A 27,713-nucleotide genomic window follows, 5' to 3' on the forward strand; every position below is an offset into this window, starting at 1 on the left:
AACTTTCGATGGAGTAGTTGCATGTGAGATACATGGATTCTCCGATGCCTCATCTTACGCATACAGCGCATGCATCTACCTTAGAAGTCTGTTTCCAGATGGTTCAGCAAAGTTACAACTCCTAACTAGTAAATCGAAGCTTGCTCCACTGCATGACCTCTCCATCCCACGAAAGGAGTTATGCGCAGCCCTCTTGCTTACCAGACTGTTGAAAAGAGTACTACCAGCCCTGAATATGAAGCTCCGAGAAATTGTGTTATGGTGTGATAGCACAATTGTTCTGGCCTGGATTGGTAAACCGCTCAATCAATTGCAGCTGTTTGTTCGTAATCGGATCGCTGTGATTCAGGAAGAGACGAGTGGCTGCAAATGGGAATACGTCCGTTCCCAGTTCAATCCAGCCGACGTTATATCCCGAGGGCAACTGCCCGAGGCTCTAGAAGTAAACAGTCTTTGGTGGAACGGTCCCGAAATGCTGCAGCGAGTAGACTACGAAACATCCTCGCTACCCCCCCTCGCAGATGATGAATTGCCTGAATTGAAGGATGTAGTTTCGTCTGTGGTTGTAAGTATCGAGCCACTAACGTTCTTCAACAAATTCAGTCATTTTAGTAAAATTCAACGGATAATGGGATATGTACTCCGATTCATTGAAAACTCCCGTAAGCCTGCTCCACTACGAGAACTTCGCCGTCATTTAACTGTTAAAGAGTTACGTCTTTCGACCGAAGCAGTCATCAGAGTAATCCAACACGTTCATTTGGCGGACGAGATACGACGAGTAATGGAAAACCAACCCTGTAAGAAGCTAGCAAACCTTCGCCCAATCTATGTCGACGGGTTGCTACGTGTAGGAGGTCGCTTAGATAAATCCTTGCTTCCGTTCGAAAATCGCCATCCAATCATTCTACCCAATAAGGATCCAGTTGTACGTTTGCTGATTCGACAGATGCATGCGGAACATCTGCATATTGGGCAAACGGGTCTATTAAACGTACTGAGACAACGATATTGGCTTATCCACGCCCGTTCTACTATTCGGGCTGTTACGAGAAATTGCGTGAGATGTTTCCGACTGAACCCGACAAACACTAACCAGCTGATGGGAGATTTACCCGCTTCCAGGGTTGTACCTTCACCGCCATTCGCTATCACGGGATTGGACTACGCTGGTCCAATCATGATAAAACAAGGGTCACGCCGTCCAGTGATCACCAAGGCCTATGTGTGCGTATTTATATGCATGACTACCAAAGCTGTGCATTTAGAAGCAGTATCCGACTTAAGCACCGATGCTTTCCTGGCTTCCCTAAAGCGTTTCATCGGTCGTCGTGGAATGGTTCAGCAGCTTAACTCTGATAATGCAACAAATTTCAGAGGAGCCAACCACGAACTCAAGAGTCTTTTTGAGCAGTTCCACAATCAGCAGTCGGTGGATGCCATTCAGGAGTTTTGTCGGTCCAAGGAAATTGAATGGCATTTCATACCACCAGATGCTCCCGAGTTTGGTGGCCTCTGGGAGGCTGCCGTGAAATCTGCAAAGAACCATCTAAAACGCATCGTCGGCAACGTCAAGTTGAATTTTGAAGAGCTGAGCACGGTCTTGACTGAGATAGAAGCAGTTCTCAACTCTCGTCCATTATTCGCTGTGTCCAACGATCCTGCGGACCCGATGGTAATTACCCCCGCCCACTACTTGATAGGACGACCCTTAACCGCCCTGGCTGAGCCGTCTTTGGAAGATGTACGAGCCACCCGGTTGTCTCGTTGGCAGCATCTTCAGCTCATGCGCGAGCATTTTTGGCGCGCATGGAGCCGCGACTATCTCAACACTCTGCAGCCAAGAAAGAAGAACCTGCGAGCCATGCCTAACATCCGGAAGGGTGTGGTTGTTCTTCTTCACGATCGAAATCAGCCACCTCTAAACTGGAAGATGGGTCGAGTTACGTCGGTCTACCCTGGCAAGGATGGTTTGGTTCGCGCTGTTGACGTGTTCACGGGAGGAGCTACTTATCGCCGCGCTGTGAACAAAATCTCGGTACTACCCATCGAAGATAACTGTTCCTGAATTCGTATTTTGAGTAAACTCAACGGGGGGAGTATGTTCCGTTCCCATCCGGAACGGAAGGGTAAAACACAACGCCCATCACTATTGACAGGAGCGGGGAACTGAATGTGAAATGTAACAAATAAATAGAGTCTAGTGTCAACCTCCAAAGAGAATAGATTGGTCCTTCGAAGAAGAAAGAAAACCAGAAGCGTTCGTCCCACAGCCAGGCTCGAACAATATGTTAACGAATTCTACGCACTTCCAGACGCGCACAACACAGCTTCAAGACGGAACACTCATTTAGCGTCAGATGGAATTGTATTGTATTGAATACGCAATTTGTGTTAGTGTACGCGGACACTATACGCGATGCACTTCGGTTGATGTCCTGACACGTTGCACGTTGCTACGATCGAAATTATTCTCACACCCACAATCACATTTGCTCACGCATTTGTGCAAATTCTGTATGCGCTGAGATTGTCCTAGGTAGAATGCACTTGACTTCAGAATACCCGAAATCTCGCCTTTTCTAATTTACACTCCGGCTTTTCGGTATCCGGGTTTGTAGTGTCCGGCTTTTCAGTATCCGGCTTCTAGTTTAAGACTGTTTATTCGACTGTCAATTTGATTACATGGTTTTACAAAATTCATTATAGTTCATCATAGCAAGTTCACACAGTATTCGCACTAACACTTGCATGCAATCTTGGTTAAGGCACTAATGTTCGGATCGTCTTTCTGGTGTTAGTCGCTAACACCAGTTAGTGTATATTCTGTACACTACATCTACAGTTAGTTAGTGTAGATTCTGTACTCTTTATTGTGCGTGTAGTCGCTTCGAGGATCTCCTACGTTGTGACGAGCTCTCACCGATTTGTACTGCAATGAACCTCTCGATGATCGTATCTCCTGACTTATAATCCTGATATTTGTGAGAGCTGTACGAATACTATCTCACCCAATGGGATTCACCGCACAATCAGCACGGTCTCGGTGGTTTCGATGCTGGTGAATTTTGGTCTGCACTACTTCCCTCAGGCCTCCGCTGTTTGTTATTGTTGTCGCCTCGCTGATCTTTCTGCGCCTATCGTTACGTGTTCTCGCTGTGTAGAGCAAGAATATTGTCCTCTCTCCAGGAAGCAAAAATCTCACTGGTTTCTTTTAGGGCCATTTAGCCATTGACCTTCGGCGGAAAGCTGTTCCAGTGTCCGATCCGCTCGATCCTCGATGCAATGCTTTTACCGTCTGAAGACACCTTTATCGCCTATTACTAAGTTATTCCACGTTTCCGGAAAGAACCTTCAGCTTGCTTAACGTCTTGTCGAATGTGAGCTTGCGGTGGTGGCAGAGCAGCATGTAGTTGGCATACTGCTCATGTTTCAGTGTGAGTAACTTACGAATTTTTGCTGATTCATCGAGCCACGAAGCATCTCGTTTTCGAACATAACGTTGTTCGAAACCGTCAAGCGTGGATGCGTGGATCCTCTGCTTGGATGCTTTCTAATGTTTGAAAATAATACCTGCGTTCCGATACGCACTTGATCCGATTATCTCTTGTTCGCACGATGTGTCATATGGGAGCGTGCGAGGAAGAGAATTGATATTGCGTAAAATCCTCTTACCGCTTCCTGCGTAAGCAGCTAAGTATGTATAATAAGCTACGTGCGGTCGATGGAAATCTAATATCACTTTTTGCGTGTACCAAAGACGACGGACTACAAGCCGTAAAGCTTTAAAATTTATTAAGAATCTGCACATAAACATTATTATACGGCTGAGTGTACATAAAACAGCATCTTTTACGAACAGATCCTCGAATCGCAAGTACCACGCGCGAAATGTGGCTCTTGCTTCTGCGTCCTAGCGAAGCTCGGTGATGCTTGCCGCTAGGGCGTTTATAACCAGCTCGAGATGGAGAATTTACGTTGCATCAATTGGGCCATCATCTGCTGCAGTTGCATTAATTACAACATTTGGCATAGCATCCCTTTCAGGGACTTTCAGGACTTTGTGGCGCTGGAATTATATTGTAACATATGCGTATACGAATAATTGCACTATAATCCTTTTTTCTCTTAGATTATATTTCCCGAGCGCAGTTATAGTTGAATGGTGAAAATAATAACTTGGCACCGGATGAACACTTAACGTAAACTAAGGTGTATTATAAGTTTTACTTGGACACGCTCGCTATAAGCGAAGAAATGTTTAGTCCGCTGAGCGTTCTTTCGAACCGGTCGATCTAATCCGAAGTAACATGGTCGGCGCGAACCCTGACCTCTCGGTAAATCTCATTAACACATCAACCTGGACCGTTCCTGTCAGTGGAGAGTTTACGTGACATATCTACCTAGGAAAGGCTGGACCATAACAGTGCCTATAATGGTTCTGTTCTTTTTTAGTTCCCTTTGAAGCGGTTACCGACTCACCGCCAAGTGTGGAGTGCCAACCCGAAATGCCGCCGTTAGATCCGGAAGCATCGCTATCGGAGGCAAGCGAACCGTTGTCCGATTACATCGGCGACAGGGATAGCTTTTCCTACGATAGCGACGCCGACGCCGGTGTCCGGACAGTTGAAGACCTGCCGCTTGTCGATGGCATTCGATACTGGGCCTTGTCGAATAACGCCACGCATCAATCCATCGACATGGTCTTAAAGTTGTTCCGGAAGGCAGGTGTTAGAGTGCCCGTTACCGCCAAAACGCTGCTGCAAACGAGGCAAAATCCATCGACGGAGGACAGTACAACTCGCCGGTGGACAGTACTGGTACAACGGATTTAAAAAAACGTTGTCCACTTATTTTCGGTAAGTGCAATTAATAGCATTTGTGCATAGAAACAGCGGCAATTGTTTTATCTTTCTTTTGTGTTACAGAAACCAGGATCCACCAGCGGTTGGCCAATTCACGTTGACGCTATCTGTCGACGGTTTACCGCTGCACAGAAGCGGCTCGTGCCAGTTTTGGCCGGTGCTTTTCTCCGTCGATGAGTTGCCAGCAGCGCCGGTGATGACAGCGGCAATCTATTGCGGGTTGAAAAAGCCCAATAGTGTCGAACAGTATTTGCGTCCAGTAGTGACTGAGCTCAACGAGCTTATTAGAAACGGATTGCAGATCAAGGGGAAACTCATTACCTGCAAGCTTCGCGTCATTGTCGCAGACACTCCTGCGAGGTCGTTCGTAAAAGGTAATAGAAAAGAGTTTTTTTTTATAAATTTTAAAAATCGTTCACATGTACAGACTAGTATTTTTTTTTTCCTTTTCATTTTACTAGGCGTTATAGGGCACACCAGTTACGGTAGTTGCCTGAAATGTACGGTGCAAGGACACCATAGCACAACGGCACGAACTATGGTGTTCCCGTACTCAAACGCGCCCAAACGGACCGACCGAGGCTTCAGGGATGATGTTTAGCCCGGACATCGCAAAACCGCTACGCCACTGCTGGATTGCGCCGGGTTCGACATGATCGAAGATGTTCTCGTGGCCGATCGGCTGCACCTGCTGAACCTGGGCAACGTCCGTCGGTTGATGATGGGCTGGCAAGACGGGACGCTAGGCGAGCCGAAGTGGAACGAAAGAAAGCGCCACAGTTTTGCATTGGCTTTGCAGCAGACAGCACAGCCTTGTGAGGTGCATCGCAAGATACGGCACTTAAAATATTTGGGGTATTGGAAGGGTTCGGAATTTGCCTTTTTCTTTCACTACAGCTTCTTTGTAGTGTTAGAGGGGTATATTCCACCCAGCCGCTACGAACATTTTATGTTGCTGTTCTGCGCGATCACCTTGCTGTCTGCAAAGGTCCACCAGGCAAAGTGGCCACTCGCTGCGCAGATGCTGGAGAAGTTTGTCAGCTTGGCTGAACCCTTGTACGGAGAAAAGGTCATGACCAGCAACGTCCACAATTTGCTGCATGTGCACGAAGAAGTGGTTCGTTTTGGTTCCCTGGCGTCCATTTCTACCTACAGGTTTGAAAACGAGCTCCAGCATCTGAAGCGCATGATGCGCAGCGGGTGGAAAAGTTTGGAGCAGGCGATCGGTAGAATATCGGAGGTGGAGCAGTTCGGGATGCAAGAGGCCGCCCTGCGAATAACCTACCCGTCCTACAGCGTACGAGGTAGGATGATTAAAGTATTCGTAAGGGAAAAGCTGACGTTAATGAACAACCACAAAAATTGCTGGTTTTTGACGACAGACGGCAGCATTGTCAAAATGCAATCAGCGGCGATGGGCATGGATGCGGATGCTGGCAAAATCATCATCATCGGTCAAAAGCTGGAACGCCCAACATCCGCTTTTGATGATCCCTTGGATTCAAGCGATATGCTTATTTTCAAGGGATCCATCCATGACCTGTCGGCCAATGCTGCCGTCAATTTTCGCACGGACGAAGTGCTCTGCAAAATGGTTGTAACTAAGCGTGGCAACGATTTGACACTGGTGCCTTTGCTGCACACTTTTGCGGAGTAAAATAAAACTGAAAATAAAAAAAATATCAACATCAACAACAAAAAACAATTTTGTCTGTTTGTTCATGTAGTCCGTAACTAACTTCTATTTCATTACTTATATTTTAACATATCACAGCTTTTTTCGTGATGTACAAGAATAATGGTTCTATCGGCTTCACTTTATACATGACTGTCGTTATGTCGTGTGAGATCGAACAAAAATGGCACATTCGTTTTAGTTGACGATAAACTAGTGGAAGAGGGCTCCACTATGACGTAAACATAATCATAGATTACGTAACGGGATGTGCTGTATGTAGGTGACAGCAGCGTCAGTCTTTCGCATGATACGACCGATGCATTGAAGCCAGTGGCGGTAGTATCAACACTTTCTGAAAAGCATGTAGCATCCACGCTACTTTCAACCAAAGAAAACAAAACGGATCAGGTCCGTGCATCAAAACGGATCACCTTCGCGCAATTAGCGAGCGCTACTAAATAGTATATAAGCAGAACAAATTGTCAGGTCAAGGACCAGAAGGTTTTGGCAAGCCAGCGAGTGAGGGTCTCCGATCCTGATCAAAATAAAAAAGAAGTTCAACCCCACTTCAAGCACAAAACACATGCGAACGTAATATATGCAACAAGTGATCCATACTTACCAGCAGTCAATGTAACCGGCTGAATCATATCGCTGAACAACGCGTATTGTAACGCGTTTTTGTATAACAAAACTTAGCTTAAAAACAAAAATATTGTGTAAACATTCTTAAAAATTGCAATTCAAATATTCTCGCGAATCAACACGCTAAACGTAGAATAAAACCTAGACTGTAGCACGCATTTTGGCGCTAAATCCTTAGCACTATCAGATTGTGGACACCTCCAACACCACGGCAAATAGGCACAGCATATTAAACACGTCTTATTTCAGGTTCATATCCCAAAAAAATTATTAATAAACTAACTATCCTTATAGAAAAAATACAGATCTGAGATATCGTGTAGCTCCCTCCGGAATAATAATTCAGATCCGCAATAATCACCTTCAGGACGCACGTGCTTTGGGATTAAGAAAATTTTGAATCTGTTTGTACGTGAATGATGCGCGTAAGATTGCAAATATGCGCGTTTGCTTTGTGCAGTGCAATATGCTGACGATTGCTGTGATTATATAGAATTTATGTGCCTTTTCACGCCTTTCGTGCTTGCTTCGTGAAGCGCATTAAATTGTAGTGAGGGTAAAAAACTTTCGGTACATATTGTGAAAACTTCTTCCCTTTTTAACATGCCGATGAATACATTTGGTGTGTGAAATTGTGATTATTGTTCTAGTTGATCTTGTGTTCTACGACCAACAAGCCGCAAATTAGTTTAAGCATTGATTTTGGTGACAAATAGTGTCAAATATGTTGTACGAGCAGCCATTGCAATTCTATGCGGTACAGGATGGTGTTTACGTCTTCTCGTCGCCTTGTGTGTTTCTTGCCCGCGTCGTTCCCCGTTCGCGCACTCTAATCCCGCACACTAATGTTCTCTATCTCTTTTTGACTTAACGACCTCCGAGGTCATGCCGGGCATTTCTGGCCAGTGTGACCAGAACTACCGATTTATCTGTATTCCTACCGATTTTTGATAAGCTTACCGATTCACATACGAGCACCCTGCAACTACCGATTTTTCATGAGTCCTACCGAAAATCACAGATTTTTCTTAATATTGCTGAAGAAGTCATACATTTCATGAATGAACGAATGGCGACGTACACATGATGGCTCATGAGACGTCCAAAAAAGCAGAAGTCATACAAAATTTCAAAAAAATTGGTTCCTATCCTGCCCAGCAAATTTTCTAAATTTTCTTCAGTAATATTTTTTACTGAAAGCTGTTCAGTAATAGTTCGTTTTGCTGATTTGTAGCTTTAATGTCACTCTTTTGCTGGACTTCAGTAAATCAATTTACTGGATGCCTTCCAGTTTTTTATTTTTTCTTCTTCTTGTTGTACGAACGAGACTGTATCCTCCTATGTCACAACCGACCAGTTGATTGAGAACACACACAGAGGCTTACTCGCTCTAGCTCAAGGCCTTCTCTTCCAGACAATCTATGTCAAAACGGATTTCATTTATATTTTGGTACTGTCTCTTTGGTTTATGTTGTTTGGTTCTTTTCTTATTATATGTTGCTGACGGGAACAATTTCGGACTACGGTCCGCCGTTGAGTTGACTGCGCGAAGGACAGTCAAACTGGAAACTTCTAGAGCAAGTTTCCTTTGCCGTTTATAGGCTTTTTCTGTAGATCAGCGAGTGAACGGTTCTAACAATAGGCTGTTTATTGAAATTCAATATAAGTTCCTACTGTGGAGTGCCGCTCGAATCGCTAACAGAAAAGGCTCGTCAGTTCGGATTTCGGATAACAACACCAGTGGCACAAATTCAAAATTTCGACTCAACTCTATGGTGAATTGATGTATCAAACGAAGTTTTTTCACCACAGCTGTGACATTACCGCGGTGTTATGGTGAACGTTCATGTCAACAAAGCAAAGCGAAAGTGGACGTGCTTAGCTGTACAGTTTCATTTAAAAGTGTTGCGGTAAAATGAGCACTACACGATCAACTTCATCTGGCCGCAGGAAGATCCGTGAACTAGAAGGACAACGAAAGTCCGGTGCGTTTTACTGGCGCACGGCACAGATTCCGAAAGCCTATGAAAAGCACCATGGTGAAAAAGGTCAAAAAGGTGAGTCGAAACAGGACTGCTAACCAGCAGCAGTTTCGACTCACCATGTATGGAGTTGTCAAAATTTTCGACCCGCCGAAACTGAGTCGCTATATGAGTCGAAAATTTGAATTTCATGCGTTTTGTGCCACTGGTGAAGTGAAAGTTTATTAAAAATTATCCAGCTTATATACTAACAAAGTGTAATGGTATTAGTTCTTATTCTACACGCAGTAAGTGTGTGTTAGTTTCTAGAACGTAAGGTAGAATCCTAGTTTTACCCGCTAATGTTAGTTTAGGATTCCTTAGCCGTCATCTGACTCGGCCTTTTTTAATTAATTGCACCGAACGCATAGGTGCGTTTTTTCTCCTGTCGATCCCGTGCGTATTTTATCTATATGCAAAGCATGTTACCTGATGGGATGGTTTTAAGGGATCGGGTGCAGTTTTATTGCCCGCCAGGTACGCTACGGCGCGCGGGCGTATGCTCGTTATGCTTATCGCTATTTTCGTATTGCTCTCGTCCGTAGACGGATGATTTTTACCCGCGTCGAAACCTTTATCAATATTAGCATTTTGAGACGTCCCTTTTTTAGCTATTTCGGGTAATCGCTTATTTAAGATATCAAGGCTCGAACAAGGCCAACCCTTGTTACAAGTTGCATTTGTGGGTATGTTGAATCCGCGTTTATTACTTGCTTTCCTATCGCAATGTCTATGTAGGTACAACCTAAGTTCCACGCGATCCTAAATATCGTTCTTGTTTATCAAAACGTCGTTCTGTTCTTACCTAGAATTCTATTGGTTTTTCTAACGTTTACCTAGCCTGGAAGGAAACATGTTTATTTGATTTTCTCACGCGTACGCTTGTGAATTTTGTCGCGTCCGTAACATTCCACCCCTGGTAAAACTACCTGTTAGTTTTACCAAATATCGCGACATTATTACCTAATTAGTTCTCTCTGATACCTGAATTGGACGCGTGCTGATGCTTGGCTGATGAGTTGACGAATGGGCATACTTGTAGGATGTCGTTGCTATGATGACGCTGCTATTGAGGACTATCGATGACGCGTACGTTGGGGTACATCTTGGTTTTGGTGTTTGGAAGGCGAGGTGCTGTTGGTTGGTCATCGTGTGGTTCTAACATTGTATCTGCTTCGGGTTGAGTGTATAGGTGCCGGGCAACGAGCGCTGACAAAAAGGTGACAAATTTTTCAAGTGACAAAAACCGCTTGTCAACTGCGAAAAATAGTTTTTCCCGTGGCCGTGCACACATTTGTACACTTTGTCAAAACATAGCAACCCATGATTGACAAAATCTTCATCATCTTCAACGTACACGAAAATTCAACGCGATGTACAGGGAAACACACATGATAAGCTGCGGAGAGCCCACTTTTGGAAATCGCGCAAGCGAATATGAAAGTAGGGAAGGTTGATACGGAAACACCCAATATGTTAGTAAATCGCCCAATATAGATACGAAATCGCGTGCAATTGATATAAAATGTCAGATTGGCGAGGCGGATTGAATGCTGGGTATATACTTGTCGGTTCGAGAGTTGAAAAATGTAAACAAACATTTTAAAAATATTTTTTTAATTATATTACGTAGTTTGTGGTACGGTGGCGGTGGCCGGCGTACCTTTCCGAGATCGTTCTTTAAGCGTGCGCATGCTGACATTAAATCCAACTTCGCGCGCCACGCCATAAAATTGTGTGGCGTACATTTTCCGATCCTCGATGGTCGTCGGTGCGTTACGCCGCTCCGGCATTAGCTTCACCATCTTCAAGGGGTAGTTGAAGCCTTTTATTTCCCTCGCTATGGCGGTAGTGGAAACTCGCACACCGTGTTCCTGCAACAATTTTTGTGCGAGTGATATTAGCGTCACCGTACAATCGTCGTTGATCCAGCATTGAATATCGCTTATGGCTTGCTGCGATAATATTTTCTGCCCATTGCCACCACGTTTCTTGGCTTTGACCTGAAATGCTGTTTGGTATTTTTTGACAATACCGTAAACTGTCGTTAGTTTTATATTCAGCATTTGGCTAATGGCAGCATGAGTTGCTCCATTTTCATACGCTGTTACCACGCGCTCTATCTTCGTTGCTCGTAGTCTTTCGACGTCGAAGTGCTTGCACTGCCCCGTTCGCACTTTGAGCTAGTTCAGAGCTTTGGCTAGAGCTCGTGTTTACTTATATAAATGAAAAATTGCCGATTTTAGTTACAGTTAGATTGCCTCAATCCTTTGCTCGATTGTAACTTACTTTACTCTTACACGGTACGTTCTTGAAGCAAAAATTCATCGGCAAAGAAATTACTCCTTTCGTACTCGAGCGCCTGTAAGACATGAAAAGGCACGGAAATTTTAAACTTTTACACTATTTTAAATGAACTATTGAACTATTTTAAACGTATACATACCTTCAGGGGCATGATTGTATACACCAAAAACTGACGTACGTTATGCTATTTTGTAAATATCCACAAAGCACACAAAATTTGCCAAAGATTAATCCGTAAAACTGTAGACGCTTCGCTTGTAGACCAATATGAAATATTTTCTATATCCCAACGAATTTTAGCCTTCTCAACAGAACAGTTTTGAACACGGGTGTATATAGGCACTGGTTGAAATCTCCAATTTGAATTTTAGCATGTTTTTGAAATACAGTTTACAGTTATAGTTCGCAATTTGAGTTTGAGTGAAATAATATTATAATAATATTATTAAACAATAATTTTGATTCGATTTTCGAATGCACACCTACTTAATTTAATTAAAAATTATTTTAAAAATATTTGTTTACAGTTTTCAACTCTCGAACCGACAAGTATATACCCAGCATTCAATCCGCCTCGCCAATCTGACATTTTATATCAATTGCACGCGATTTCGTATCTATATTGGGCGATTTGCTAACATATTGGGTGTTTCCGTATCAATCTTCCCTACTTTCATATTCGCTTGCGCGATTTCCAAAAGTGGGCTCTTCGCAGCTTATCATGTGTGTTTCCCTGTAAGCAGTTTTACAGTAATTTTGGCTTCAAATTAATTCATTAAGATGGTGTGTGTCCTTGCAGGGATGAAATACAGTTAATGCAACAAATGAGAACACCGCAATGGTCAGCAATTCACGATATACTATCTTTAAAGCGCGCTTGTTTACGTTTTGAGCGAACGTCAAATTTTTGTCAACTTTTTGTCACCATTCTTGTCAACCTTTTTCGTGGATTTTCTACAAAATAAAATTTTGTCAAAAGCTCAAAAAAGTGACAAAAGCTCCGTTTTGACAAATTTTTCACCTTTTTGTCAGCTCTCGTTGCCAGGCACCTTATGCGTTCTGGCCCATTGCCATGTGGTTCCGATGCGATAGCAGATTCGTGAGCGAATCCCAAAATGAAGCTAGGAGTTGCCAGCCAAGTCCGTAGATATCGTATAGTATTCTGCCGTGTATCATGGTATCAACGATGAATTTGAGAGCTCTTACAAAAATGTAGATTCCAAGTGCCGTTGAAGTAACGTTGCCCAGCCATGTTGACCATGATAGGAATTTAGACCAGTACTTCTCGAGGGCGTTGTGGACTATGTTCTCGGATACTAGTGCTTCGAACGAGACGCCTTGGAGATTGGGGTGTTGACCGGATATTATTTTGTGTACGACTGATGAAGCGACCCTTTTATCACTTTGCTCGTACACCTTGTCCTTCATTCGCTGCAGATTTTCATAATCATACACACCACTTTCCATTAGGCTTGGCAAGGGAGTGTACGACCAGCTTGTCACGACGTCCGTCGATATCTCCTGCGGCGGTGTAGTTTCCCTCAGTCTCTGATCTGTCGTATACCATCTACCGCCAATGTTGAATTTAGCGGGCAGTAGCGGAGTGCAGGCTATTTCGGTACCTCGGAGTTGCAACATTCTGGTTACCGGAGCAATGAACATCGATTGGTTATTGTATTTTACTGGTATCTCTTGATAACATTCATCCTTCTGTTCATAAGTGACGAAAACTGGCTTGCATTCGAGGATGTACAGCACTTCCGCTGTAACTACTGCCGTATGCCCTGGTCGTTTTATTAGATTGGCGGCGAATTCATGAGGGTTCAGGCGCGCTAGAATTAGCTTCGTTTCCATCAGCGCCTTGTCCACCTTACATATTTCGGTCATTACTGTGGTATACACATCATTTAGTTTTTGGCCGAGATAGCTTTCCACTAACGTTATTTTGGAGTTGAAGTAGGTAAAGAGATCCAGGTTTCTCCCATTTACCGCTTTGCGTTTAAACGGCGATTGATAACCGTTTGATTCAAGAATAAAGATTCTTGGGTGATCCGTATCGTAACTGTCGAAGCCGCAGATCTGCTTTATGTCTCGTGCTCTGATTGAAAACATCTGCTCGTATACAAGGTATACACGGCATTTGCGCGATCGCCTCCGTTGGTGTCGAACGTTTTGTTGACCGTACCTTCGTAGATGATGTCGAAATCGGTTCTCTCGCACAGCTTTTGGTGATCTATTTCCCAGGTGAGATAGCCGTGTTCCGCGTCCAAACACCAACCAACACTGTACGTGCACACGATCCCATTTCGAAGCGTCACTCGATCTTCCTCAATGTCCGCTGTTGCCACGTAGTCGTACATGCTGATTTCGTATTCGTAGTACACCAACGCCTTCGTCCACGTGTAGGATGGTGTTGAATAGACGCCCCCTTCGCATGATGAACCCGAGACGCTGCCGATGATTAACGCTTGTCCCCTGGTGGTATGGTTGCGACGTAGTTCCCTAATCTTATAATCATGAGAGAGCGAAATTTCCCCTACTGTTTGAGCGTGTTGACATTCGTTTGGAGTAAATTCCGTTACTATATACGCAAATCCATATTCATATTCAGAGGTGTGCGACCAAGCCCCGCAGTGTTTAATCGAGCGTTTAATTATTACCTTACATTGACGTACGTGAGTTAATGTTTTCGGGCTACGTTGTAATACCTGAATCTTTGTTTCGACCGTAGTTACGTTTTCGCCTGTGGCATGCAAGAAGCTACTTTCATCAACGAATAGCTAGTAATATTTATATTATCATTTGCGCAATCGTACGCGATTAGACCTTTGATCGGACTACCAAATGCTTGGGCTGCAAAGAGAAGACATATTATTAAAATGCTCATATTTAATGATAATATTTTAGATTTGTTTTTCTTTTCTTGTACTTGTTTGTTATATGGGGTGATGGCAGTAACATATTTTGTATTTGCCTGCAAGTTTTTTAATCCCCAATTACAAGGTCTTACCCTTTTTTTCTTTTTTCCTCTTACAGGTATGTTATCCATCTTCCTTCTGAGGGTTCCTTCTTGAAAAAAAACCCAGGAAGTCATGTTCAACCGGATCTTCTTTAACTGATTGTTCATCAATCGGTTTTTCATCGGCTACTTGTGTTTTTTCGTCTTGCTTGTTATAGACATCCAACACAGCTATGCCAGTAACTGGGCGACAGTATGTGCCCTGCAAGGTTTTTATCTTCGCTGATCTGATTTCACCGTCCTTTCCCTTATGGAGTTCTATTACGCGCCCCTTTAACCATGCTCCTATCTTGTTGGTCGAATCGGTTATGACGACGATATCGCCTAGTTTAATGGGTTCCGATCGTTGGTTCCATTTTGGACGTTGAGCGATTAATGGAAGATATTGTTTCTTCCATTTTTCCCAAAATACCTTCCCATAGTGTAACGCCAGACGCCGTTGGTGTCGTTCCAAGTCATGGGTTTGAAACTCTGTTGGTACAGAATAAGCTCCCGCTCTCCATATGAGAATGTGGAAAGGCGTTAATGATTCATCGTCCTCGTGATTAAGGGGTATATGTGTAAGCGGTCGTGAATTTAAGATAAATTCCGCATGTATCAATGCGCCTCTTAATGTTTCAATGGTAGGTGGACGATGCGCTCTGCAATATATCATCTCCTTCAGATTGGACTTTATTATGCGGATTAACCTTTCCCAAGATCCTCCGAAGTGCGGTGCTACTGGCGGATTGAAATGCCAGCTAATATTCATTTTCATTGCCTGTCCGCTTGTCATTACGGAATTGATTTGCTTCAGTAGTTGCAATAATTCATTATTTGCTCCCACGAAATTAGTTCCATTATCGCTGTAAACATGCGATACTGCTCCTCTTCTTCCTTGGAAGTTCATAAAGCAGAGCAAAAATGAATCAGTGTCTAATTTTTCCGCTAGCTCGATATGACTGGCACGTGTTGTCATACATGTAAATATTGCGCCCCATCTTTTCTCGATTGAACGCTTAACGGTTACCTCAAAAGGTCCCAAGTAATCAATTCCTGTATGTGTGAACGGATAGACAAAGGCATCTGTTCGACAGGTAGGTAATGGTGCCATTATTGGCGGTATCGGCTTTGCCCTAGCGTTCTTACAATGCTGACATCTAGCCTTTACATACCTGAATACTGTATTCAGTCCAATTATGTAATATTTTTGATGCAGAACGGATAGAACTATTTTGTCCGATTGATGGTTATACATTTCAAGATACCATTGTATGATGAGGTGCGTTATGTGGTGGTGTTTGGGCAGTATGATTGGTACTCTTGTTTGTTTTGGCAGTTGTTCTGCGTATTCCAATCTACTCTTGAATCGCATAACCCCCTTGTCATCTAATATAGGGGAGAGTTTTGACAACGGTCCAATTGTTGTTAACTCTTTATTTTTGATAAGGTCTTCTACCTCATCAGGATAAACATCCCTTTGGGCCTTTCTATACAGTATATTTTCTGCTCTAATACGATCCTCAACCGTATAAGCCTTACTGAATGATTTACGTTTTAGCCCGTATTCGATGATTTTCATTATCATGCATACGCGAATTATCAATTTCCACCAATTGGAAAAATTCATTTCCTGTATATAATTCGGTTGTTCGACATGCTTGTTCACGAAGCTTGCTTCTTCGTGTGTTTCCGTAATGCTTACCTTTGGCCACTCACCTTCTGCGGCCTTAAGGAATTCGGGACCGGTTACCCATATTGATGGCCTTGATACCTTTTTGGTAGCCTCATCTGCAGGATTTTGATTTGATGGTATCCATCTCCATTGGTCCACGGTAGTTGACTCTAGTATTTCACCAATTCTATAAGCGACAAATTGCTTGTATTTACGGTGTGCGTAGTTTATCCAAGCTAGCACCGTTTTGGAATCACTCCAAAATATCGTTCTAGAAATTTTCAATCTTGTCTCTTCCTTGATGGTATCGCAGAGTCTTACTCCCAATAATGCAGCTTGTAGTTCCAATCTAGGAATAGATAACCCCTTTATTGGTGCTACTCTGGCCTTAGCCACAAGAAGCTGTATATGCGGTTTTCCGCTAATTCCTTTACTTCTTGCATAGATTACTGTTGAAAATGCCTTATCAGATGCATCCACAAAAACGTGTAACTCTATTTCAGACACTGGCGCGTTAAGGATCCATCTCGGAATTTTAATGTGGTTGGCTTGTTTAATACCCTCAAGGCATAAATCCCACATCTCAAATAATTTTTGCGATATCGGAGTGTCCCATTCGCTCGTTTCCTTGTGTAATTCTTGCATCAACAATTTCCCTTGAATTGTGATGTGTGAAATCAATCCCAACGGGTCGAAAAAACTCATAATGAAGGATAATACTTCTCTCTTGGTAGGTGGTCTTAGCTTATTGAACACCTCCTTCGGAAGAGCCTCCAATCTGGATCGAAATCCTATTTTATCTTTTGCGGTGTTCCAGTATATGCCTAAAATTTTAGAGGAATTTTCTTCCTGTTCATCGAGCATCCTGATAGCATCAGGTTCTACTCTATCCGCAGGTATTGACGCAATAAGTTCCTTGCTATTGGAGCAGAACTTAGTGATGAAAAATCCACCCTCATCGTGAGCTTGAATTACTTGTTTAACAGTTTCTACTGCATCATTAAGGGAATTAAAGCTATCATTGTAATCATCAACATAATGTTGATTGATTATCGGCGTGAGAGCTAACGGATATTTATCTTTCAATCGCTCAGCATTCGTATTCTTCGCTGCTTGAGCGCATGATGGTGAACATGTTGACCCGAAGGTCATTACCTGCATGACATATATGTCTGGATACCGATTTTGACAATCGCGCCAAATGAAACGCTGCGCGTTTTGATCTTCCTTGCGGATTCTTACCTGGTGGAACATTTCCTTTATGTCCCCACAAATTGCATATTCCCCTTCACGGAATCTTACTAGAATTCCAAACAAGGAAGTTGTACTATCGGGGCCCGATAGTAGCGTGCAGTTAAGGGATTGACCGTTTACCTTGGCTGCCGCGTCGAAAACCAACCGTGGCTTAGGTGGATCCTTATTTTTATTTATTACAATGAAATGTGGCAGATAGAACAGTGGTGATACTTCCTTTATCATTTCCACAGGTTCTAATTTTCTTGCATAGCCTTTATCCACATAGCTCTTAAAGGTTGTTATGGCCCATTCCTTTAGAGCTGGATCCTTGGCTAGCTTATTCTCCATGTGCTTTAGTCTTGACATCGCATTGTCAAGACTCCATGGAAATTCGGGTTTATCATTTTTCCATAATAACCCTACCTCATAGCGTCCATCCACAAACTTTAAAGTGTTTTTTAGGATGGCCTTCGCGCGTTTTTCATCTTCAGATTCCGGTAGTTTAGCTACTTGTTTTACTCCGAAATCTTCAGTTGAAAAATATTTTTGCATCAAGTCACGCATGTCGTCCTCTTGGACGATCATCGTGTGATCCTTATTCGATTTTTCTTCACTGCTCAACTTACCGAAGACTAGCCACCCTAGTCGCGTTTTCATCCCTATTGGTTCTCCTGGCCTACCGAACCGGTGCTTGAGCCCCATCAACAGGTGATTATTGTTTAGTCCTATCAAAATGGTAGGACGAATATTACCAAATCCCTTTATTGGCAGCCCTTTTAGATGAGGATACCTTTCACTCATCTCTTCATAAGGTAACGATTGCATGGGTAGTCTCAATTCTTCAATCGTTCTAACATCCTTTAGTAAAAAACCCTTTTTGGTTGCACCTTTTACATGCAGTTGTACCTGCTCGCTGGTTTCCTGAACTGCCTTTATTCCTTGAGCCCAGTTCAGTTGTAGCGGTATGTTTGGCCCAGTCAAACTTAGTTGTCGAGCGACGCTCGCTTCGATCATGGTTAAAGATGAACCAGGATCTAAAAACGCGTAAGTATTCAATGATTTATTCCCATTTATTAATCTGACCGGCAAGGTCTGATAATGGGTCGTCCATGTAACCTCCACATTGTGGTGGTTATTCATTTGCTCCAACTGTACTGGAGCTTCCTGCCTTACATGTAGCATCTTACTATGCTTCTGTGAGCATCCATCAATTCCACATGGAATTGCGCTCTTGCAGTCTCTTATGCCGTGTTTATTTGAGTTCAGACACCCAAAACACAATCTTTTTTCATTTGCAACCTTTAACCGTTCCGACGGTACCTTTTTTACAAATGTATAGCATTTAGTCGTTTCATGCGGCTTGTTACATATCAGACAACTTTTCTTTGCCTGTGTTACATTCTTTTTTCTTTGATTTGTGGCTGGTCCTCCTGATGTTCCCAAATCATGTAAGTGAAAATTCCCCTTTTGATTGTGAACCGTGATTGTGTTCATCATTTCTGCCGTCTTGGCATAGGGTTTGAGCCATCGACAAAATTCCTCAAGATTTTGAACACTTAGTGCTGATGATGCGGACGCCATATGTTCCGCTCTCTTCACCTGAATACTGTGCGGTAACTTGCCCGTCAATTCCAGCACTAACCTGTGATCATGCAAATATATCGATGTCCCCATTAAATTCACATTCTTGATGATGTTCTCCAGTGCACTAGTCATGTCCGAGATTATGTTTCTTGAATCTTTTCGTAATTTTTGGAGATCGCTCAGTAACTCCAAATATACCAAATCGGGTCTTCCGAAAAGTTCATCCAAACGATTTATAATCTCAGGTACATTTTCGGCTTCCATCATCAACTGTTGAACGCTTTTATAAGCCGTTCCATGCAAAACCTGCTTGAGACGATTTAAGTTTTCTAAATTAGAAAACTCCCCTTCTCGGGTTGTGTCTTCAAATGTTTTCTTAAAATTTGGCCATTGTTTGGGACTGCCATCAAATCTAGGTAGTTGCATTAGGGTCTGTCTTCTGATCAGGACTCCCATTTTGGCGGATTCTCCACCATTAGTTGCCATCAGTTTAACGAACTCCTTCGTTTGCTGTTGTTGGCTAACTATTAATTGAGAAATCATTTTCCCAAGGGATGGTTCCTGTTCTGGACCTCCTACTACTTCGGTTGATTCCTGTTCGGCAATTTCAACCTTATTTGCGCCTTCTGTTAAGGCCCTGAGCTCATCCCTATTTTTTGCTTCTGCTTCCTGAAGCGCCTTTATTTCCTCCTTATTCTTGGCCTCTCTTTCCTGAGCAGCCTTAAGTGCGTCCTCTTTCCTATTGAGTTCGTACTTAATTTGCTGGCATTTGCGGCATAACCAGCACTCTTCAGTTGATGGTTTCCGCGTTAGCTTGGCACATTTCAAGTGAAACCATCGGTCACACTCTGTACAAGCAACCATACTCTCTTCAGCGGTATCCTCCGCTGTGCAGAGTCGGCAACAGCCGTTAACATTCGAAACAAACGGAAAAGGCATTTTGGACGAATCAGAGATTTCCAGCCTTGCTTATAAGAATATAATTCACTTACCTGACTCCTTGGTCTGAATTTCCTTTCTAAGCACCGACTGGACTCTTGGCGAAGCACAAACAACGATTCCTTGCAATCGTTGTTTTTCGGATGACTCACTAATTTTCTTTCAAAGTTTCTCAATTGTTTTCTTTCGTAAATGTTTCTTTCTGTGTGTTTTTTCTTTCGGATAGTGACACTTATGATAGTCTACGCACTGATTTGAGTTTTTTTTTATTGTTTATTTAACCATTTCACGCACTTCACCTATTCCGCTCTACAAACACTGATACTGCAGATGTACTATCCTAGGGTACGCATCCCTCGGTAGTATCTTGAAGTTGACGTAGCTGTTAAAGATATCCTCGAGCTCTTCAAGGACATCAATTGGAATTGGACGGCCTTCGTTCAGCGTCTGCGTGATGGCGCTTATAGTCGTCGCTATCACTTCGTCCGTGTCGTCGTAGGTGGGCACGCGATAACGACTAAAGTAGTATTCGTCGTCGTCTGATTCTACCTGAAATTCTTGATAGTTAAGAATTTCTGGTTCCTCGGGATGCACGTCTTCGTTGTCTTCCGGTTCTCCCGTTGACGTGCAAGCTCCTCAGCAAATAGACGATCCCACTCGTCCTCGTCCCAACCGCCGATGTTACACGGCTCGCCTAGGTCTTCCGGTTCCGCAGCAGCTGGTTCCTCAGCAGCTGGTTCCTCAATCTCTTCGATCCACTGTTGATCGTTTCGCGGTCGAACCTCCAGGATATTTTCTCGGTCGAGCTCCTCCTGGTCGCGTGGCAGACACATCTGGATGCACACTTCACTATTTATTTCTTTTACACACAGCTGTTCTTGGCGACAGCACACCGCACTTTGTGAGTTCGTTCCTCGAGATGCAAATACGCTCAAGCTATTGCACTCCTCTCTGGAGCCACCATTTGTTGCTGACGGGAACAATTTCGGACTACGGTCCGCCGTTGAGTTGACTGCGCGAAGGACAGTCAAACTGGAAACTTCTAGAGCAAGTTTCCTTTGCCGTTTATAGGCTTTTTCTGTAGATCAGCGAGTGAACGGTTCTAACAATAGGCTGTTTATTGAAATTCAATATAAGTTCCTACTGTGGAGTGCCGCTCGAATCGCTAACAGAAAAGACTCGTCAGTTCGGATTTCGGATAACAAGTGAAAGTTTATTAAAAATTATCCAGCTTATATACTAACAAAGTGTAATGGTATTAGTTCTTATTCTACACGCAGTAAGTGTGTGTTAGTTTCTAGAACGTAAGGTAGAATCCTAGTTTTACCCGCTAATGTTAGTTTAGGATTCCGTAGCCGTCATCTGACTCGGCCTTTTTTAATTAATTGCACCGAACGCATAGGTGCGTTTTTTCTCCTGTCGATCCCGTGCGTATTTTATCTATATGCAAAGCATGTTACCTGATGGGATGGTTTTAAGGGATCGGGTGCAGTTTTATTGCCCGCCAGGTACGCTACGGCGCGCGGGCGTATGCTCGTTATGCTTATCGCTATTTTCGTATTGCTCTCGTCCGTAGACGGATGATTTTTACCCGCGTCGAAACCTTTACCAATATTAGCATTTTGAGACGTCCCTTTTTTAGCTATTTCGGGTAATCGCTTATTTAAGATATCAAGGCTCGAACAAGGCCAACCCTTGTTACAAGTTGCATTTGTGGGTATGTTGAATACGCGTTTATTACTTGCTTTCCTATCGCAATGTCTATGTAGGTACAACCTAAGTTCCACGCGATCCTAAATATCGTTCTTGTTTATCAAAACGTCCTTCTGTTCTTACCTAGAATTCTATTGGTTTTTCTAACGTTTACCTCGCCTGGAAGGAAACATGTTTATTTGATTTTCTCACGCGTACGCTTGTGAATTTTGTCGCGTCCGTAACATTCCACCCCTGGTAAAACTACCTGTTAGTTTTACCAAATATCGCGACATTATTACCTAATTAGTTCTCTCTGATACCTGAATTGGACGCGTGCTGATGCTTGGCTGATGAGTTGACGAATGGGCATACTTGTAGGATGTCGTTGCTATGATGACGCTGCTATTGAGGACTATCGATGACGCGTACGTTGGGGTACATCTTGGTTTTGGTGTTTGGAAGGCGAGGTGCTGTAGGTTGGTCATCGTGTGGTTCTAACATTGTATCTGCTTCGGGTTGAGTGTATGCGTTCTGGCCCATTGCCATGTGGTTCCGATGCGATAGCAGATTCGTGAGCGAATCCCAAAATGAAGCTAGGAGTTGCCAGCCAAGTCCGTAGATATCGTATAGTATTCTGCCGTGTATCATGGTATCAACGATGAATTTGAGAGCTCTTACAAAAATGTAGATTCCAAGTGCCGTTGAAATAACGTTGCCCAGCCATGTTGACCATGATAGGAATTTAGACCAGTACTTCTCGAGGGCGTTGTGGACTATGTTCTCGGATACTAGTGCTTCGAACGAGACGCCTTGGAGATTGGGGTGTTGACCGGATATTATTTTGTGTACGACTGATGAAGCGACCCTTTTATCACTTTGCTCGTACACCGTGTCCTTCATTCGCTGCAGATTTTCATAATCATACACACCACTTTCCATTAGGCTTGGTAAGGGAGTGTACGACCAGCTTGTCACGACGTCCGTCGTTATCTCCTGCGGCGGTGTAGTTTCCCTCAGTCTCTGATCTGTCGTATACCATCTACCGCCAATGTTGAATTTAGCGGGCAGTAGCGGAGTGCAGGCTATTTCGGTACCTCGGAGTTGCAACATTCTGGTTACCGGAGCAATGAACATCGATTGGTTATTGTATTTTACTGGTATCTCTTGATAACATTCATCCTTCTGTTCATAAGTGACGAAAACTGGCTTGCATTCGAGGATGTACAGCACTTCCGCTGTAACTACTGCCGTATGCCCTGGTCGTTTTATTAGATTGGCGGCGAATTCATGAGGGTTCAGGCGCGCTAGAATTAGCTTCGTTTCCATCAGCGCCTTGTCCACCTTACATATTTCGGTCATTACTGTGGTATACACATCATTTAGTTTTTGGCCGAGATAGCTTTCCACTAACGTTATTTTGGAGTTGAAGTAGGTAAAGAGATCCAGGTTTCTCCCATTTACCGCTTTGCGTTTAAACGGCGATTGATAACCGTTTGATTCAAGAATAAAGATTCTTGGGTGATCCGTATCGTAACTGTCGAAGCCGCAGATCTGCTTTATGTCTCGTGCTCTGATTGAAAACATCTGCTCGTATACAAGGTATACACGGCATTTGCGCGATCGCCTCCGTTGGTGTCGAACGTTTTGTTGACCGTACCTTCGTAGATGATGTCGAAATCGGTTCTCTCGCACAGCTTTTGGTGATCTATTTCCCAGGTGAGATAGCCGTGTTCCGCGTCCAAACACCAACCAACACTGTACGTGCACACGATCCCATTTCGAAGCGTCACTCGATCTTCCTCAATGTCCGCTGTTGCCACGTAGTCGTACATGCTGATTTCGTATTCGTAGTACACCAACGCCTTCGTCCACGTGTAGGATGGTGTTGAATAGACGCCCCCTTCGCATGATGAACCCGAGACGCTGCCGATGATTAACGCTTGTCCCCTGGTGGTATGGTTGCGACGTAGTTCCCTAATCTTATAATCATGAGAGAGCGAAATTTCCCCTACTGTTTGAGCGTGTTGACATTCGTTTGGAGTAAATTCCGTTACTATATACGCAAATCCATTTTCATATTCAGAGGTGTGCGACCAAGCCCCGCAGTGTTTAATCGAGCGTTTAATTATTACCTTACATTGACGTACGTGAGTTAATGTTTTCGGGCTACGTTGTAATACCTGAATCTTTGTTTCGACCGTAGTTACGTTTTCGCTTGTGGCATGCAAGAAGCTACTTTCATCAACGAATAGCTAGTAATATTTATATTATCATTTGCGCAATCGTACGCGATTAGACCTTTGATCGGACTACCAAATGCTTGGGCTGCAAAGAGAAGACATATTATTAAAATGCTCATATTTAATGATAATATTTTAGATTTGTTTTTCTTTTCTTGTACTTGTTTGTTATATGGGGTGATGGCAGTAACATATTTTGTATTTGCCTGCAAGTTTTTTAATCCCCAATTACAAGGTCTTACCCTTTTTTTCTTTTTTCCTCTTACAGGTATGTTATCCATCTTCCTTCTGAGGGTTCCTTCTTGAAAAAAAACCCAGGAAGTCATGTTCAACCGGATCTTCTTTAACTGATTGTTCATCAATCGGTTTTTCATCGGCTACTTGTGTTTTTTCGTCTTGCTTGTTATAGACATCCAACACAGCTATGCCAGTAACTGGGCGACAGTATGTGCCCTGCAAGGTTTTTATCTTCGCTGATCTGATTTCACCGTCCTTTCCCTTATGGAGTTCTATTACGCGCCCCTTTAACCATGCTCCTATCTTGTTGGTCGAATCGGTTATGACGACGATATCGCCTAGTTTAATGGGTTCCGATCGTTGGTTCCATTTTGGACGTTGAGCGATTAATGGAAGATATTGTTTCTTCCATTTTTCCCAAAATACCTTCCCATAGTGTAACGCCAGACGCCGTTGGTGTCGTTCCAAGTCATGGGTTTGAAACTCTGTTGGTACAGAATAAGCTCCCGCTCTCCATATGAGAATGTGGAAAGGCGTTAATGATTCATCGTCCTCGTGATTAAGGGGTATATGTGTAAGCGGTCGTGAATTTAAGATAAATTCCGCATGTATCAATGCGCCTCTTAATGTTTCAATGGTAGGTGGACGATGCGCTCTGCAATATATCATCTCCTTCAGATTGGACTTTATTATGCGGATTAACCTTTCCCAAGATCCTCCGAAGTGCGGTGCTACTGGCGGATTGAAATGCCAGCTAATATTCATTTTCATTGCCTGTCCGCTTGTCATTACGGAATTGATTTGCTTCAGTAGTTGCAATAATTCATTATTTGCTCCCACGAAATTAGTTCCATTATCGCTGTAAACATGCGATACTGCTCCTCTTCTTCCTTGGAAGTTCATAAAGCAGAGCAAAAATGAATCAGTGTCTAATTTTTCCGCTAGCTCGATATGACTGGCACGTGTTGTCATACATGTAAATATTGCGCCCCATCTTTTCTCGATTGAACGCTTAACGGTTACCTCAAAAGGTCCCAAGTAATCAATTCCTGTATGTGTGAACGGATAGACAAAGGCATCTGTTCGACAGGTAGGTAATGGTGCCATTATTGGCGGTATCGGCTTTGCCCTAGCGTTCTTACAATGCTGACATCTAGCCTTTACATACCTGAATACTGTATTCAGTCCAATTATGTAATATTTTTGATGCAGAACGGATAGAACTATTTTGTCCGATTGATGGTTATACATTTCAAGATACCATTGTATGATGAGGTGCGTTATGTGGTGGTGTTTGGGCAGTATGATTGGTACTCTTGTTTGTTTTGGCAGTTGTTCTGCGTATTCCAATCTACTCTTGAATCGCATAACCCCCTTGTCATCTAATATAGGGGAGTGTTGACGCGTAGACGTCAAGAGGGCCATTTGACGAAAGCTAGTTTCGTCAAGTGAGTAGTGAGAAAATAGTGAGTAGTGAGATGGTCTCTCACGATAGGAACACTCATGAAAAAACTTATAAATAGGGCTAGAAAAATGGAATAAATCCTCTTACATTTTGGAACCTCGAAAAACTACAACCTGTTTGGTAAATATCGCAACAAAAAATCGATCCGAAATTTCGCGAAGCTGTTCATGGTGCCGTGACCAGGATGGTACTTGCTCCTGGTTTTTAATCGCGAATTTCGATCATCACACCGTTACCGTAACATCGTTTCCTGCTTTCGTATCACATTCGTCGTGATTTTGTGAAACGCACAGCTGATTTTGCCGCCGCACGCAAAACACTGTCAATCCCACGCACTCATAGTCACTTACGCAATGCCCGTGCAACCCGTTGTCTTGGCGTCCCGACGGACAATTTTGTTGGTGTCTCTTTCGCGGTACGAGAAGTTTTTGGAGGATTTCGTTCCTGAACGGGACCAAGCAGAGGTGGAAATACGTGTAAAAAGGTTCGAGAAGCTATGCCTTGATCTAGAAAGTGTTCAGCAAGGTTTGGAAGATTCTGCTGCCACTGCAGAAGAAATAGCGCAAAATGCTGCTCTAAGGGAGAATTTCGAGAATAGGCTGATCTACGTACAATCGCAGTTACAGATTAAGTTACCATCAGAACAAGTTCCGATCCCACAAACGAGCACCGGATTGAATCCGTTAAAGGGCATCAAACTACCCACTATTGCACTGCCCGAATTCACGGGAGATTATATGCAATGGTTGACATTCCGCGATACCTTTGAGTGCCTGATACACGCAAACATAGATTTGCCGGCAATACAAAAGTTCCATTATTTGCGCGCCGCGGTTAAAGGTGAAGCGGCTCAAGTGATAGAATCTATCACCATAAGTGCAGCTAATTATGAGTTAGCATGGAACACGCTAACCGAGCGATACTCAAACGAGTATTTGCTGCGAAAACGCCATTTGCAAGCAATGTTTGCCATTCCTGCTGCCCAGAAGGAAAGCGTTTCAACACTGCACCATCTTGTGGATGAATTTGAGCGGCATAAAAAGATTCTACAGCACTTGGGAGAAGACACGGACACTTGGGGTAGCATTCTTGAGCATCTGTTATGCACTAAACTCCCAATAATCACCTTACGCGATTGGGAAGAGCACGCATCAAATAACGCCGATCCGAGTTACGATAGTTTAATTTCGTTCCTTCACCGTCGTATGCGTGTATTGGAGACGTTGTTAGTAAACAACCGTCATACGTCACAGGTTCATGACCTGAGTCACTCACCGAGAATGTCCTTTTCACGCCAAGCCAGTTTTGCTTCGACATCAAATGAAACGCCAAATTGTACGTTATGCAAATCCGCGCACTATCTTTTTAAATGCCCGCAATTCGAAGGGATGGACCCGAAGGAGCGTCACCGTTTTACCATGTCCGCGCGTTTATGTTTGAATTGTCTGCGAGAGAATCACAGGGCTCGTGATTGCCCATCGCCGCACAAATGCCGTTACTGTAATGCGGCACACCACACGAAATTGCACTACGTACACAACACCACTAGTACTACTGCACTTCCGCACCACACACCCGACACCACTAGAGATCACACAGCCACCAACAACGCACAACGCACTTTTGCAGCAGCTTTGCAGCAAGCACCCGAGCAGGTCTTACTCCAAACTGCGTTGATCAACATTATTGATGATTTCGGAATAGCTCATCCTGCGCGAGCGCTGTTGGACAGCGCATCGCAGCCGAATCTAATAAGCGATCGACTCGCTCATCGGCTACGTTTAAAGAAAAGTAATGTGAACATTACTATTGTTGGAGCTGGGCAATCTACAAAAACAGTACGTGAATCCGTACACGCCCAGATTGTCTCTAGATCCAGTTCGTTTACGGTGAACACCGAGTTGTTGATCGTAGACAATTTGATTGCGAATATTCCGACGCGCGATATTGACCGCAACGATTGGACCATACCACCTGGTTTCGCTTTAGCAGATCCGTTGTTCGATAAAGCTGCCCCCGTTGACATCATTCTTGGCGCTCGTCATTACCATACAGTTTTCGAGAATGCATCTCAGTTCCATCCAGCACCTCATCTACCCGTCATGATAAATAGTGTCTTTGGTTGGGT

At 43.5% G+C, this 27,713-nt stretch overlaps 1 protein-coding gene across 2 annotated transcripts; it reads right to left on the reverse strand.

Annotated features, from left to right (window-relative positions):
- Nucleotides 1-6,782: 6,782 nt before the first annotated feature.
- Nucleotides 6,783-23,214, reverse strand: LOC125767777 (uncharacterized). Of its 2 annotated transcripts, none has more exons than XM_049434669.1 (2): nt 21,056-23,214; nt 6,783-8,820 (listed from the first exon to the last, which is right to left on the reverse strand). In XM_049434669.1, exon 1 carries the CDS (start codon nt 23,000-23,002, stop codon nt 22,046-22,048), a length of 957 nt encoding a protein of 318 aa, XP_049290626.1. In that variant the 5' UTR covers nt 23,003-23,214; the 3' UTR covers nt 6,783-8,820; nt 21,056-22,045. The 2 variants fall into 2 exon arrangements, with proteins under 2 accessions (XP_049290626.1, XP_049290627.1); XM_049434670.1 differs by lacking the exon at nt 6,783-8,820 and adding an exon at nt 9,410-10,014 and having other exon boundaries at nt 21,785-23,214.
- Nucleotides 23,215-27,713: the final 4,499 nt, after the last annotated feature.

The sequence above is a fragment of the Anopheles funestus genome, chromosome 3RL (assembly GCF_943734845.2).
Source record: "Anopheles funestus chromosome 3RL, idAnoFuneDA-416_04, whole genome shotgun sequence".
NCBI classification, from domain to species: domain Eukaryota; kingdom Metazoa; phylum Arthropoda; class Insecta; order Diptera; family Culicidae; genus Anopheles; species Anopheles funestus.